Source organism: Dermacentor variabilis, chromosome 2 (genome assembly GCF_050947875.1).
Source record: "Dermacentor variabilis isolate Ectoservices chromosome 2, ASM5094787v1, whole genome shotgun sequence".
NCBI lineage: Eukaryota > Metazoa > Arthropoda > Arachnida > Ixodida > Ixodidae > Dermacentor > Dermacentor variabilis.
In genome coordinates this window covers 183,827,713-183,844,079 of record NC_134569.1, presented here as the reverse complement: position 1 = coordinate 183,844,079, position 16,367 = coordinate 183,827,713, and the positions used below count along the sequence as shown (strand labels likewise).

At 46.0% G+C, this 16,367-nt stretch overlaps 1 protein-coding gene across 1 annotated transcript in view; it reads left to right on the top strand.

Annotated features, from left to right (window-relative positions):
* Hmt-1 (ABC transporter ATP-binding protein/permease Hmt-1) overlaps window positions 1–16,367 on the top strand; it is a 110,019-nt gene that overhangs the window by 44,219 nt on the left and 49,433 nt on the right. The window contains exons 9-10 of the mRNA XM_075682480.1: window positions 1,311–1,432; window positions 12,414–12,523. Coding sequence (XP_075538595.1) covers window positions 1,311–1,432; window positions 12,414–12,523 — 232 coding nt within the window. The remainder of the gene's footprint in view (window positions 1–1,310; window positions 1,433–12,413; window positions 12,524–16,367) is intronic.

The following is a 16,367-nucleotide window of genomic DNA, read 5'->3' as shown; positions in this document are numbered from 1 at the left end:
GCCACACACTGTAGTCAACAGCAGATCCCTGTCGCGTGCCAGCGCCGACTTTTCGTGTCACGTTCGATAGCATGGTCGATGTCTAATTTTTCGTCTATGCTGAGCACCCGGCGTCTTTTTTATCCGAGCTTCGGCATGACGTGAGTCCTCGCTTGCTCGATGCCACAATGCTCTCTGGCACGGCGTCGAAATGATGCTGATGTTGATGTGGCTTCACGTGCAAACGCACAGGGTGCTTGGAGGCCGTTGTTCCGATCTCTGAGGCTTGTTGTTCTGCCGGGCCACCCGACGGAAACGACGCACAACTGTGCTTGCGCGACGAAAAGTGGAAGCGCTACATTTTAACCGATGCGTACGCAATAAGCTGGTACAGTTTATGCGGATACAAAACACATTATGTTCAATGGCGGCTGAGTCAGGGATTTGACTTTACTACTTTTAAAACAAACCTACCGTTTAAGCAGGTATGGTTTGAGGTTTTACTGTATAACGTAATTCTCTGTATAATGAAGTATTTAACTTTTTATAATTTCTGGTCCATAGAACACCATGTATTTAGTACCTCAATATAATGAAGTGGGTTTACACACAGTTTCAATTTAACGAAATTTCAGTGGCACTCTGAAAGAATCCCAAGGCAATAAGTGGTAGCTTGCTGCAGAGGCAGATGGTTATATGGTTGAATTACAAGTAGCTGCTTGTGAACGTTTCATTTCATGAATACAGGTTACATGTAGCATATGGACGTTGCGAACATGCACTGCGGCGCAGAAGCACAAATGGAAAAGGTGCAAACGCGGTCGCAGACACATTTCGTCTACAACTTCGCTGTACATCCACTTTCACAGGGGGGAATTGAGGCAGATGTTTTTTTTTTTCTTAAAATTTCATCCTATACATAGCTGTGTAGCTGTTCCACGTGCCCTAAAGCTGTCTTTTCCTCTACGTGTTTGAAGTTTTGGACCCCATTGGGCATATACTGAAGTACAGGGCAATAATGGATATAATGAAATAATGGATATAATAAATGAATTTCATATCCTTCAACTTCATTATAGTGAGGTTTGAGGGTAGTATGGGAACAGTTTTGTATTAATGAAAAATAATTTTTGCACTATTCGATAACTCCTAAAGAATGTTTCATATTCGATTTGATTTGCTTTTAGCATTGTTCTATTTGTATTCAATTATGTCTCAAAAAATTATATTCTCATGCTACTTCTAGAGTTGAGGAGGTGTGACATGTTGAATAATTACTAAAAGGATGCCCTAGCTGAAGAGAGACACTTAGAAGCTGATTTTGTTTCCAGCTATTTGCTGTTCAACATCTTCCCAGCTGTGGCTGACATTGTGGTCGCTGTCATCTACTTCACTGTTTCTTTCAACGCCTGGTTTGGCCTGATTGTCTTCGTCACCATGGCCTTGTATCTAGGTGAGTACTGAAGTAGCAACCATCTTTGGTTCCTTGTTCGGAGGGCCCCTCATCAGACTGCAGTGTAAATTTTTGGTATACACTGGAAGCTGTAAAGTGCCATCTAGGAAGCATTTTATCGTAAGAATTTTTCACTTTGGTTTATTATTAGAGGAAATACAGTGGAACCCCAATTATACGGCTTTCTTGGGGCGGCGAAAAAGCGTCGTAAAATGTGGGCGTTGTAAAATCCGAAAATAAATTATGCCTATAAAAATACTACCGTATTTACTGAAATCTAGGCCGACCCCGATTCTAAGCCGACCCCCTAAAGTCCGAAGCCAACAAAAAAAATATATGCTACCTCGAATGTAGGCCAAAAAAAAAAAATGCGAGGACAGCATTCACAAAACGGAAACAGCATTTATTGAATCTGAACGTGCAGAGCTCATTCAACGTCGTCGTCGCTACTAGACTTGCCGCTGTGTTCTTTGTCACTGTCACCTTCAAACAGTGCACTATCTTCGGTACCGTCAAGTGCATTAGATATGCTGCACTTTTTAAAGGGGCGCACGATCAAAGTACCTGGGATGTCATCCCACGCTGCAGCTACCCAGCCCGCCAGCTGCGATAGCGATGCACGTTTTGATGCGGCCTGTTGCCATTAGCATGTGCTCTTCGTCAGTCAGCCAGACCGTGTAATATTTCCGCAGACGATCCTTGAAAGGTTTGTTGATGCAGACATCAAGTGGCTGCAACTGGCCCGTCATGCCGCCCGGTATGACAGCGAGGTCTGTGTTCGCTTGGGCGAGCGCAGCCTTCATGTTGTCGGTCAAGTGCCCACGGTAAGAGTCGACGACAAGGAGCGAGTTCTTTGTCAAAAGGGCTCCTGGACGCCGTCGCCACACAATCTTAACCCACTCTTCCACCATCGCACCCGTCATCTACCCGTTCTCATTTGCCCGCACAATGACATTTCTTGGGAAAGTTTCTCGAGCAGGCAGTGTCTTCCTTTTAAATATCATATAAGGAAGAAGTTTATGTCCATCAGCTGTGCAGCACAGCATCACTGTTGCGCGCTGCATCTCGTCGCCCGCAGAGCGCAACTTCACCTCCTTGGCACCCTTTTCATTCACGGTGTATGCCACTGGCATATCAAAATACACAGCCGTCTCGTCGGCGTTGCCGATTTGCCCAAGGTTGTAGCCTGCCACTTCTCTCTTTCGCAGCATTTAATGCTGAAAAGCTATCAGCTTTTACTCGAAATCGCTTGGCAGCTTCTGGGTGATTGAAGTGCGACGTCAGAGGCTGATGCCGAAGCGCTTCATGAATTTCTGAAGCCAGCCCTGACTGGCTTTGAAATCCTTTGGCATTAGGCCTCGCTCCCTCGAAAGTTCCCTAGCTTTCGCTTAGAGCACTTCTGTTGTCACTGGAAGGGCAGCTGCTCTCTGCGTCCAAACAAAGTAGGCCAAAACTGTTTCCACTTCGTGGTGACAGCCTTTCTTTGGTTCGTTAAATGCCATCCTCGTTGCGGCGAACGAAAAAAGCTGCTGTCGTTGTCCCCTCCAATGATGGACGTTTTTCTTGTCGACGCCGAAGTCCCGTCCGGCTTGTAGGTTCGACGATGCCTCTGCAGCTATCACAACTTTTCACTTGAAAGCGGCACTGTAGCGGCATCTCCTCCTTGGTGCCATCGCAATAACACCACGCTGCATACCGATACGGCTGACACGACACAGGTCCAGTGGCGACCTCGTTTGTGTATGGTTGGCTACTGGCACGGCTTGTAGCGGCTGCAATACTGACTTTTCTAGATGGTGCTAGCTATGCACCATATTTAGCAGTTTCAATGAAAAACTGGCGCGTTTTTTAAAATCCTCAAATCTAAGCTGACCCTAGCGTTTAGAATATGATTATTTGAAAAAAACTATCGGTCTAGATTCGAATAAATACGGTACTTATTTCGTGCGACGGATTGACGAGAAACTTCAATGTAAACTGCTAAATTACTCTGCAGGGCTTGGAAACCCAAATTACCAAAAAAAGTAAATGCAATAAGAATTGAATGCTGCAGTACAGGTACCCATCATGCTTTATTCAAACAAACCTTTATGGCACTCCACTGCCCACTGCTGCGATTCCTGCCAGCCGGTGCGAACTTTAAAAAAAGTCGGTAAGTTTCTTTTGGACCTTGTTTGATCCATGAACCAAGAGCTTTGGCTCGAGTTGGCCAACGTTCAAAAGGAAGTTCTCTGTGGTATCGCGTGAACAGATGAAGTTCCAGATGCCGTCTATGTGCTGTAGCACCTCGACGAACATGGTAGGCACAGGCACGGCATCTGTGGCATCATCATTGTCCTCGTCTGATGTCGCAGCAGTGTTGGCACTAGGCAAAGCCTCCTTGATGGCGTCATCCAGCGACTACGCGCCGCAGATCGCAACATTATCGTCAGCCTCCACGTACTCGGCGAAGGTCATGGTGAGGTTTAAACCCTCAAAATCGTCGTTGGCGAAGCCTGCATCGGCCTCGAGCAGCATCGAGGTTGTTGCGTCCCCAGCAGAGGAGGCAGTCTTTCGCTTAAAGCCACAGTGCTTGAACTAGTTAGCGATTGTGCTTCGCGACACTGCGTTCCACGAACTGGCAACAAAATGCATGGCGTCGAGCACAGTGATAATTTTTTCCGACTCGCTGCACTCCATAGGTGGTGGTGGCGGTAGCAACTTTATTGAGATTCTGCTCAGTTATCTGGCAGGCCCAAGTCCTAGGATGGCCCCTCACGAGGAGTGACCCTTTCGGCTCAGGTTGGCGACTATGCACTCCATAGCCGCCAGCCGACGCTGCATTAACCGCTTCCGGTACCCTTGCTTGATGCACTTAATAATGCCGGCATCCAGCGGCTGCAGCCAGCTTGTGCAGTTGAGCAGAAAAAAAAAACTTTTATGTTCCTCAGGCACAACGTATCGGGTGGGTGGCACAGTGCGTTGTTCACGAAAAGCAATATTTTCCTCGCCTTAGCACCCATTTTGTTATCCAGCTGCTGCAAAAAATTACTGAAGAGCAAAGATGTCATCGATGCCTTTTTGTTGAAGTTGTAGCTGTACGGCAGCCTCTTCAAGTCCTTAAAGCACCGTGGCTTTGCAAAATTTCCAACAACGAGCACGGGCAGCCTCTCAGAACCGTCCTCATTAGCACACAATAGTGCCGTCACACGCTCTTTACTACGCTTGCCACCATGACAGCTGTCACCCTTAAACGCAAGGGTGTGCTCGGGCTGCATATGGTAAAAAAACTGCTCTCATCGGCGCCAAAAACGTCGCAGGGCTTGTATGCAGCAATCATCTCCAGCGACGACTCCATCCACTCGTTCACCGTCGAAACATACACGGAAGTGCTTTCCTTGCAGGAGCGGCTGTACACAATCCTGTTTCGTTTTTTTAAAGTGGTCCAGCAACCCATTGGATGCCTGAAAGTTGTCGATGCCCAGACGCAATGCCACAAGGTCCGCCTTTTCTTTTAAAATGGCGGCGTCAACGTTTATCGCAGAGCTCCGTGCTTGATGCAGCCACTTGACGAGAACTTTTTCTAACTTCTCATGCTGTCCCTCTTTTGCCACTTCCTGCTTGAGCCCGAACTTGTTGGCATTCTGCAATATCACCTCTTTGTTTGCCAGGATCGTCTTAAGCGAAGACTCGGGTATGTTAAGGTCCCAGGCAATGCTGGCTTTCGTGGCTCCATGCCGCTTTTCCGCTTGCTCGATAATATTCAGCTTATCGCCGAGCAACAGAGTGTCCACTTTCGGGACATCGTGCCTCGTGTTGCTCCACACAACTGAAAACCTCCACTGAACGCCAGTCGTTAGGATTACGATGAAGAACACGGGCGGTAAACCTAGGCCTCTCCGCGTTACCTTGTTGGCAATCTGCTGCTGAGAAACTGGAAGGAGAGAAACACTTGCCCAACGCGACGAGAGGCGATGCTGTCGAGAAGAGAGGGTGAAAGTGATTGTGGAGAAGAAAAGGCGCTATATTTCGTCTGCCGTCCCATCCCACGCTTCGCGAGGGTCGTCGTATAATGCGGATCAGGCGTAAAATTACGTCGGATAGCCGGGGTTTTTAGTGCATTGCCTCTATGAGGACTTCACCAGGACTGCGCTAACGTTTCGTAAAACTTGGGTCATCGCAACACCGGGGGATGTATAACTGGGGTTCCACTGTAAAAAAAAAAAGAAATGCCGCAGTGTCATCCTGCCAGGAGGCGAACTTTCAATGCCAGCATAGACACTTGCTCTCTCTCTTTGCCAAGACTAGGATCTGCAAGTGACATTCTTTCCCTGCCTTCAACCATACCGGAGGCGAGGGACAGCATCACATTCACATTCCAAACCTGCCTCCTTTTTTTTTCTCTTTGTTCTTTGCTGTGCAGAAAACTTCCAATGACGGTTTTATGCAGTCTGCTTTGGACAGTTTACTGAAGTTACGTGCTATAATCAGTGACATTGTAGGCAGTTTGCCTATTGTAGAGGCATTCATGCATGTGGTCTTGATTCTCTGGCAAAAAGCAGAGCTTCCTCAAAAGAAGAGTGCATGGGCTTTGATTTCAGATTTCAAACGTTTTCGCATTGTGAAGTGCCTTGATACTTGTCAGACATGATCATTAGGACATTGTCACTGCGCTATGCTTGTCTGTTTGCATTGCTCAACTTGGTGAGGTGCCCTTTGATGCAAGTAGATACAGTAGAACCTCGTTCATACATTCTAGAAAAAACCAAAAAAACCGTACTAACTGGGAAAGCGTATAATCCGAAATAACAAAAACAATTTGACAGACTCAACTATTGTTGACATCTACGTAATCCGAAGTGTCGCGCAGATCGTTGCAGCACGAGATGCCAACGCACATGGAGCTGGTGCATAGTGCTCCAGCTAACCGAGGCGCCTTTTGTTTTCCTATTGCGTGGTGTTTTAACAGGGCGATGGGAAACCGAAACAAAATTGAGCTGGTGGGCAATGCCGGATGCCACCGAAGCGAAATGTGATGGCCACATCATGCCGCCTGTAGCAGGGAACAGTGACATGTTTGGATTATCACCCACTAAAAGCATGCAGTACACTACCGATGGCACTATGCATTATGTGGTGTAAAACAGATAGCTGAAGATGCTTATCGCAATAGGTTTAGCAGCAATAGCTGTGAATGCGGCGTGCGACGACCCAAGCGGAGATTTGCTGGTACCGGAATAAGAAACTGTGCGCTGTCATTTTCACATGAAACAGGCGGCTATATACTGTTTTCGATCGCACGCGCCTCATGCTTTTTCTTGTTCACATGGGATCTAGCGGCCGGAAAACGTATACGATTGCAATCTGCAGCGGGGAATGGTGGAACGTTTTGGTTATCGCCTGTTAAAAGCATGCGCTATACTTCTGACGGCACACGCCCTGTGACACAGATAGGCGAGACGCTTATCACAATATGATTGGCAGTGATAGCTGTGAATGCCATGTGCAACGATCCCAGAGGAGATTTGCTGTTGCCAGAATGAGAAACTGAGTGCGTGCTGGCGTTTTCACGTGAGACGGTTGGGCGAGAATCGCAGTGAAGCTGCAGCGGTGGGCAGCCATATACTGTTTTCAATTGCGCGCACCTCGCACATTTTCTTGTTTACATGGGATCTAGCGGTCGGATAACATATCATACGTTCACAGTTTAGCGACGCACTGAACATTGATGCCAAAAAATCACGTTTTCCAGGAACGTATGAACTGGTAAAAATGAGTGTAACTCTATTGGGTCATTTCTTGTGTCCTCGATTGTGAATGTTGGCACTGGGAAAACGTACATAACAAGAATGTATCAACAAGGTTCTGCTGTATTCATCTTTTTCGTTGCCATTTTTGCATTGAATTCTAAATGTTAAACGTGAAAGACACCATCAGACTCCTTTCGCATCCTATTTTATCTTCATCTAGCAAATCTAATCTATCATTCTGCAAGTAGATCAATCTGCAAGTAGAGTAGGTCAGGAGCACTACTATGTTATAAATATGCTCCACCATTTTTTATGTTTGTTAAAAATTCAGTGTGCCCTCTTCAGATACAGTCGACTCCTGTTAATACGAAGTTCACGGGGACCGCAAAAACTTCGAATTAAACGAACTTCCATTTAAGCACAAAACACAAAAAACAGCACTTTATTGTGGCGAAATCGAGTATTTTCTCTAAGAAAAATAGTCGGCCATCTTGCTTTGCTTCTTCTTGCCGAATCGCGCTGCTGAAAGCAAGTTCTGCAGGCTGTAGATGTGGCGGAACGCTTCTTCCGCGTTACCTTCAGCGGCAAAGAAGCGCTCCGCGAGAGCAAGGCCCGCAGCTGCATCGGCAGCCTTAGGTTGCAGCTCGCCTTCAACGTCATCGTCGCTTTCCTGGGTCGCTTCCTGGGGCCGAGTAATCTCTACAATTTCGCTATCCGTCAGCGCACCGCACGTTTTGACCGCCTTGTCTATGGCGACGTAATCTTCAAAATTGACGTCCCCGAGAGCATCACCAAAATCAGCGCCGTTAAGCTCGCTTGTTGACGCTTCCTCCACTGAAATTTCAGAGGCATCCTCCGAAGAAGCTGCCACAAAAACGCAAGCCCTGAAGCAGTTTGCGATTGTTTCTTGCTTCACATTGTTTCTTGCTTCACACGATCCCATGCTCGCGCCAACATGTGGATGGCACTAAGCAGGCTCACCTCGTAATTTGTGGAGCTATCCATACACAAAATCATGCGCTTGAGGAGGTGCCGCCTGTACCGGACTTTAACATTCTTGATGATGCCTTGGTCCATTGGCTGCAAAATAGCCGTTGTGTTTGCAGGCAAAAATGCGAGGCGTATTGCACTCGAGGCTGGCACATTCACGTGAGCACTGCAGTGATCGACAAGGAACAACACCTTGCGGTTCGAAGCAGCAAACTTGCGGTCCAATTTGCTTATCCAGCTCTTGAAGATTTCGGCCGTCATCCACGCTTTTTTGTTCGCCTCATAGTCCACAGGCAGCGTCTTCACGCCTTTAAAACACCTCGGCTTCGCGGCTTTCCCGATCACAAGTAACCGACATCGTTCCGTGCCAGTCATGTTTGCCGCGATCAGCACCGACACTCTCTCCTTGCTGCGTTTGCCCCCAGCACAGTCGTCGTCCTTGAATGTCAGGGTCTTCTCTGGTAGAAGCCGATAGAAGAGTGCAGTCTCATCTGCATTGAAGATGTCTTCCGGTCTGTATTCGGCGAGATATTCACGCAGCTTTCCGTCCTTCCACGTGGCACATGTTTCCTGGTTAACGGACGCCTTGTCACCACACACGCTCTTGAAAACCAGGTCATGGCGATCTTTAAAGCGCGTCAGCCATCCATCTGACGAAACGAAGTCATCGATCCCCAACATTGCTGCAAGCGTTCGGGCTTTCATCGCAACGATGTCTCCGCTGAGAGGAAGTTTGTTGCTCCTGGCCTCCCTAATCCAAATCCAAACCAGCAGCGCCTTCTCCAACTCTGGGTAAGCGCTGGTGCGCATTCGCTTTCGAGAAGTCTTGAACTTGTCGTTCTCAAATGCATCCATTATTGTGCGCTTGTTCTTGATGTAGTTAGAGAGCGTGTTCGGCTTGATCCCGTACTTCCGCGCTATGTCTTGTTTGGCGGCACCTCCCTTCTCAGCTTCCTTCAAAACCTCGACTTTCGTTGCCAGGTCGAGCGTGCGATAAGAGCCACAGTTTGCCATGGCTATAAACTGCGCGACTAGGTACAGTCAATTCCGAATCACTTGTGGAACAACCTAGCCTACGAGCTTCCCGCACAAAGGCGCTCGACATACGCTGCGCACGCTGCAAGACTAATCTCGCACAATCTCGCCACTGCCAGTATGCAGCGCTGCGTGCACCTATGGCACCCGCGTGGCCTCCGCGATCAGCTCCGGCCACGCGCGGCAGCCGCGCGTGGCCTCCGGCAGGAGCCGCTTCGCCTCCCGCCGGAGTTGATCGCGGAGGCCACGGCAGCCGTAGCAATGAATAATCGCGCCACTCCAAGAAGGATGGCGTTGCCGGCGGCTGCGGTGGCGATGACGCCAACGCGGAGCACGGAACTGTTGCAACACTTGAAAAATTGCACATTCTACCAAAGAATGACGGTCACCTCGAGGATCCCGGCTGAAAATTAACTTCCAATTAAACAATATTACTGGATGAGGACTTCGAATTATCGAGCGATTTCTTCTATAGGATTACATGCAAAACTGACGGGACCAGCACTTCACTTCTAATTAACCGAAAATTCCAATTAAGCAGCTTCGAATTATCGGGAGTCGACTGTAGTAAACAAACACTCTTGGAGTATTTCAGTCAAGCTCACCCCAGTTCCCGACTAGCTTGGAAAAGCACTTGGCTGTGGCCAGTGGACTGCATGTGTATGGGCAATCAAATGTAGGATTTTTAAAGTAAATCCACTTCAGTTTAATCCCAGAGTATTCGTTATGTTTACAATATTGATTACTTAAACACACCTATATTTATGGTAGAGTGTAGCAATATGGCCTTGAGTTTCCCACACATGACTAGTCTTTTTTATTTATTTATTTATTAAATTTATTGATACCTCAATTAATTGCTCCATTCAAGGTATTACATAAAGTAAGCTGCAGGCACATCTAGTGGGCAATATTTTTGATAATGCCTTGAAAGATGCATTACTGGAGTGGTGCATGCCTTCAGCATGAAGATGATTCCAGACTTTCACTGTTTGATCAACAAAAAAAAAATAATGAGCGGTAGTGTGAGCTACAGGGGTAGACAGCCTTTGGATGACTATAACAGGATGAAGTGTGACGTACAGGTGCAGTGTTATTTTCATGAAGCAGGGAGTGATAGAACTTGGGAAAAAGGCATAACCTTGCGGTTTTGCGGTGCTGCTCGTTATTTTTGAAGGTTCAATGACGACTTAGGTTTTGTGATGCTAGTATAGTAAGAAGTGTTGGAGGGAATAAATCTTGCTGTATAATTTTGCATAGACTCTAGGGCTTTCGAGAGGCCAAATTGGTGTGGGTACCAAACTGCGCACGCAAATTCCAGTTTGCTTAGGACAAGTGTTGAATATGCTAGTAAATTAATTAGTGCAGGGGGAATGAGATGTTGACTGCAGTGCAGATGGCATAGTATATGAGTGGCTTTGTTGCAAATTCTGGAAATGTGAGAGGACCAACTGAGGTTATTACATAGCATCTAAGCTCTCAAGATAATGTGTTGGACATGCTAAGCCACATCAACACTACAGTGTGGATGGCTTCTCGGCACTTGCTGCTTTTATGGATGTCTCCAAAGCATACGACTGTCTATCTCAAACATCCATCATCAGTGAGTTACAAGTGATAGGTGCCACCGGCCTTCTAGCGCACTTTACGCATTTCTGAATGACCGCAGCATTAGAGTTTGTCATGGGGATGTTTAGAGTGATGAAGTGTGCATTTGTCACAGCATACCACAGGGAAGTGTATTATGTCCCTTGCTCTTTTACGTCACCATGGGCAGTCTCTCACATACATTAGACCTTCGCGCTCCAGTGAAGACGTCCATGTATGCTGGTGACATCTGCGTACGGGTCTCTTGCTACCAGCACCAACATCTTGCACGAATAGTCCAGGGAGCAGCAAGTGCTATTCAGGTCCACTTGTCAATGCTTGGGCTGCCGTTATCAGTGAAAAAATCCTCATTTGTCCTATTTCCCCAGATGAAGTGAAAATCTGTGCCCTTGGATCGAAGTTTAGGTGGCTTCCTTGCCCTGCAAGTCACCCGTGTTCTATTTATGGGCATTATTCTGGACAGCATACTACTACGGCGTTGCGTTGTTGACAGCATTGCATCATCGTCATCATCACAGATGCTCCTTGTGCTTCAGTGCATAGCTGGCATACACCGGGGTTAACCACCCAACACCCATGCTACAGTTAATTCAGCATTGGTTACCAGTAGGATGCTATACCAGCTGCCTCTGATGTCACCACCAGACAGCCAGTGCGTGAACCTAGAAGCAATCTGCAAGAAAGGTCTTGGGACTATTTCTGGGATTTTCTTAGCCAGCCTCGAACAAGAAGGTGCTGTACAAAGCTGAGTCATGCCCCTTCCAGCTTCAAGTGTTCCAGGCTCTCTTCACTTGGTTGCTATGACTAAAATTAGCCTTTGCCCGGCAAGGCCTATTTCCGATGTATAGTTGCCAGGACACGTTCACACTTTTACACTGTGCTGAATGCATTTAGCACTTTAGAATTGCACTCCTTGAGACAGAGGAAAAAAAAATAGACCCACCCTGAACATTTCCATAGCTGAAGTGTACTGAGACTGTATCAAGGAGCTCCATTCACAGCATGGTCAATGTGTTGTATGTTTGAATTAAATGTAGCAAACGATTAATGTACGAATTATTGGGCAGTTTTCACAGCTTGAAATACACATAATTTTGACAGGACCACCAATGTCAGTTCAAATAAATTGGCAGTTAGCGTTTTCACGCGAGATGGGCAGGTGAGTATTGTGGAGAAGCTGCAGCAATGGACAGATTACTGTTCTCGATCATGCGCCTCACGCCTTTCCTTGTTTAAATGGAATCTAGTAGCCCTAAAACATATCATACGATCACAGTTTGGCAATCTACTGTACGTTGGTGCCAAAATATTGTTTCTTCCAGGAATGTATGAATTGGGGGAAAAGCAAAGTGTAACTGCAGTTGCTCATTTTTTGTGTTCTCATTCGTGAACGTTGGCACCAGGAAATTGTATGTGACAGAATTGTATCAACAATGTTCTGCTCTACTTAGTTGAAGTAAATGTTTGGTGGCAATGAAAAGTATTGACATTTTGTTCACTTTAGGAGACATTAACTGGATATCACACCAGGGTTTTCATTCATAGACTGGTTGTGTGAGCAGGGAATACATTGAAAGAGTTTAAGATTGCCTATGTCTCCACTTTCATGATCCTTGTAGCGGCGACCATTGGCATTACTGAGTGGAGAACCAAGTTTCGGCGGGAGATGAATCAACTCGACAACGCAGCCCAGGCCAGAGGAGTTGATGCACTTCTCAATTTTGAAACGGTAAGTGCACACAGTACAAGAGCATAATTGCAGAGCCAGCAGGCGAGTTGCTTTTGTGATTTTCGTGGTATGCCCTGCTGCAGGTCTGCAGTTGTCAACAAAATTACGTCTGGAAGGTTTATACCCAGCTCTCACGAATGTGTCTAAAGATCTGTGATCGACTGCAACAGTTCCATCGTTGCCTTTTACTCCTGCAGGCTTGAATCGTAAGAGAGTATGAGAATATATATCATACAGCTTTGGTGGCACCTGTGGGACCTCAGAGTATCAATATGGCACAAAAATACATGTGACAAACACGTGCAATAATGAAGGCCTTAAGCGGTTACCGTTGAACACTAGGCCAATCGTGCAATGCCCAGCCATTCTCAACTGTCTCACTTGCCTTATCTGAGATACTCAAGCCTGCTCAGAAAGAAAAAGAAAGAAAGGAAGAAGAGAAAAGACTGCATCCCAGGAAATAAAACGGACATTTTACGGAATATTACCACATATTGGTATCTTGGGGGAACAAGAAGTTGGCGCCCTTGCAAGTTTGGTGCATAGCCCAGTTTTGATGAAACTTCCTCATGCAGTTTTTATAGCTGTGACTACTAATATGCCATCACCTGCAATGGTCTCAGCACATATGTACTACTTCCATTGGGTTGACAGTTTCAGCACATTAGTAATTTTCAGTGTTCAAAAAGCAGTGAGAACAGCCGGTGGAATAGTGTTGAACAATTCTTTACTTCCGTGCATGCATGTCTTTTCTTGCGCAACACATACCTGAAAAGCATCTGGACCATATCGGGGCAAGAAAAGCTTGTGTACACATACATTAACAGGGACCCATCTCCCCAACTTTTAAACAGTGCAGAGCCCGTTCCTTAAATAACCACACCTTGTGGGAGTGCCATACCACTCCTGCTTCCAAAAATGCAACATTTTCAATGTTACCATCAAAGAAGTGTCCTGGCAGCTGGCAGGAATAGACCTCTCCTCCACAGATGCTAAAAATGTATGGTGGCTTGTTCTGGTTTAGCTACTGAAGATTGAGCCTACGAGAGAGACCTAGGACGGCATCTTAGTTTCTTTGGGACTAATAAATTTTATTTCCTCCTCCCCCCTTTATGCAGTAAATTAGGATAGATATGAAACTGGGAGAAATGTCTTTTTTGTTTGAAATTGCAGTAAAGGAACACAAAAGGGTCGCTTGCCAAGAAACTTGGCTTGAGAAAAGTTGTTATTTCTCCTGTGTTAATCTGCACTAACCCACCATTGAGACTTTGTGTACTGTATATACTTGCATAATGAATGCGCTCTCATAACACCCCCCTACATGCTCATGAAAATTTTGTGTTTTGTTTTCCCCCGCCTAATAATCGCACCCCCAACTTTGCTCCTGTGCAGTCCCATGATCAAACGGCCATGCTGTAGTTTCGTAGTTTCTTGGAGAGACTACAATACTTGACTCTCGCACATGTGTTTAAAGCAAGCACAACTAATCTCAGTGTCCATCGCTGTGTCGGAAATACTTAATAATGATGCCACATGAGAAATGCCAAAATCACGTAAACAAAATTCTGCAGCTAACTTCTGTAGGCTGCACATCAATGCTAGCTGCAAACATGCCGTGCCAGCACACCAGCAGAGGCAGTGGGTTTGATGATTGAGAAGCTGGAAGCAAAGCCATGACAAGAGAAAACTGGCGGTAAGCATGTGGTAAGAACAGGCTGAGCATTATCATGGCCACTCTTTTTGCCAGGTCCCAAGCTACCCTGATAACACAGGGTAGCTTGGGACCTGACAGAAAGAGTGACCACGATAACGCTCAGCCTGTGCTTACCACAACCTTGCCACCAGTGCTGACACAAAGGCACCTCGCAGACTTTAGAGGGAAAAAAAAAACGAACTAGATGTCTGCAAGTTTTTAGTCAATTTACGGACTTTACTGTCACGTAATAGCAGAGAGCATGTGCGCAGTGTGTGGCCAGGCGCGGCGCATCGGAGAGTCCAAGTGAAGAAGGCGTGGCCAGCACTTGGTCGGCATAGTGAACCTAGTAGGGCATAGATCAATTTCGCATGCATGTTGCCTGCTTTGTTGCCTGTCTTTCGTTTTGCTGTATGCATTGGGCCACAAGTTGAGTTATAGGCTGGCTGCGAGACAGGGAGTTTATCAGTTTACAAGACAGAAACGCTGGTCAGACACCTATAAACTTTGACATGCCGATGAACAGGACGGTCGAGGAAAGAGATGCACACAGTATGGTTGTCAAAACAACAGATGCCAAAAAGCAGCAGTTCAACGTGATCCTTGCGATGACAGCAGACAGCCCGAAGCAGCTGCGAGGATGAGCTGTTGCGAATCCACAATGGGGTGAAGCGGCCAGCGACCTGGACGACAGGTCTGATGGTTCCAGTGCAGAGTGAAGTGCAATAAAAATGCTGTTATAGTTTGCAAATAGTCTACATGCACTTTTACTGCTAAGATACTTTATCCAATGCATTTTTCAAATCATTACCTTCTTACTTTGCATTTTTTGCTGTTTCGAAAAAGTTCCCATAAAATTTACCCTGCATAATAAACACACCCCAACTTTGCTTCGCTTTTTATGAAAAAGAAAAGTGTGTTCATTATGCAAGTATATGCGGTAGTGCTTATTTCAGGGTAATGCTAAACTTTATGAAGATATTGGCATTTTCAGTGAGCATCAGGATTAACATTTACTTGCGACAGCACTGGCTCATAAAGCCTCTTTTCTGAAGCCTCTTGTGCGTCATATCTGTCTCAGAGATGTAGGCTCAGTGCATATCACTTGCAATCACAAGTCAGTGTTTGCACTGGTTTGTGCCTCTTTCGCATTATATGCATAATCATACGAACGAAAAAGCACAAATGTGCACTATAGGGTGTGCAGATATTCTATAATTTGAATGCTAGTCGAGTATCGTATTTTTAATATTCATATTCGATTTGAAAACCAAGTATTCAATATTTTTTTCACATTCTACATAATACGAATATTTCAAACAAATTGAATACATTGCTGCTGGTGCAGGAGCAGATGTGATTCTTTGCATCCGTTTTTATTTAACCTGCAAATGTCTGCCCGAATCTGTGCAACTTAGCATGATCCTTTCATGGCATAATTTAGTGCTTAAGGTAAGCTCAGCTGCTGGATGACTAAGCTAGACGAGAAAGCCAAGCGGCTGGTGGCAACGGGCACAGAGCCACCTTTGCAAAGAGCCAAAGGAGCACAACAAAAGGCCAATGGAGATGATTGCATAACGGAGTCAAAGGGCAATAAGAGTTCTTTTCCCGGAAGTATAGGTTCAATAGGTTGATACACTAGAGGTGATTTTAGTCTATACAGCCTGACAATGCAAACATGCCAGCTGCTTGCCATGTGCCCACATGGCTCCTAAGTGCAACGTACAACGCACCTGTTACACCATATTAGCTTGGAGCGGTCAGGGATCCAATACCACGATACTGCACCATGAACTGGATCCACAATTTGTACAGATCCTGTGGGCAATGGGCGATCTGTGATGGGCGTTAGCCACAATATTTGCATGTATTGCACAATGCTAAAAAGTGGTATTCTAAACCTTCAACTGTATTTGGGGTTATAATCACAATATTATTATGTCCTTGAGCAATTGGAGGTGCCTCTTCTATCCTTAACACTTCAAATTATGTTTTTGAATATGTTATGCAGTCGGCTTCCATTAATTCTACCCTGACAGGACCGATGAAATTGATGGAATTACCTGGCGGGTCAAATTAAGCAACATGCAGAAAAAACAGTGCGACACATGGCTAATTCATTTGGCAGTATTTGTCCTATTCCAACTTGCC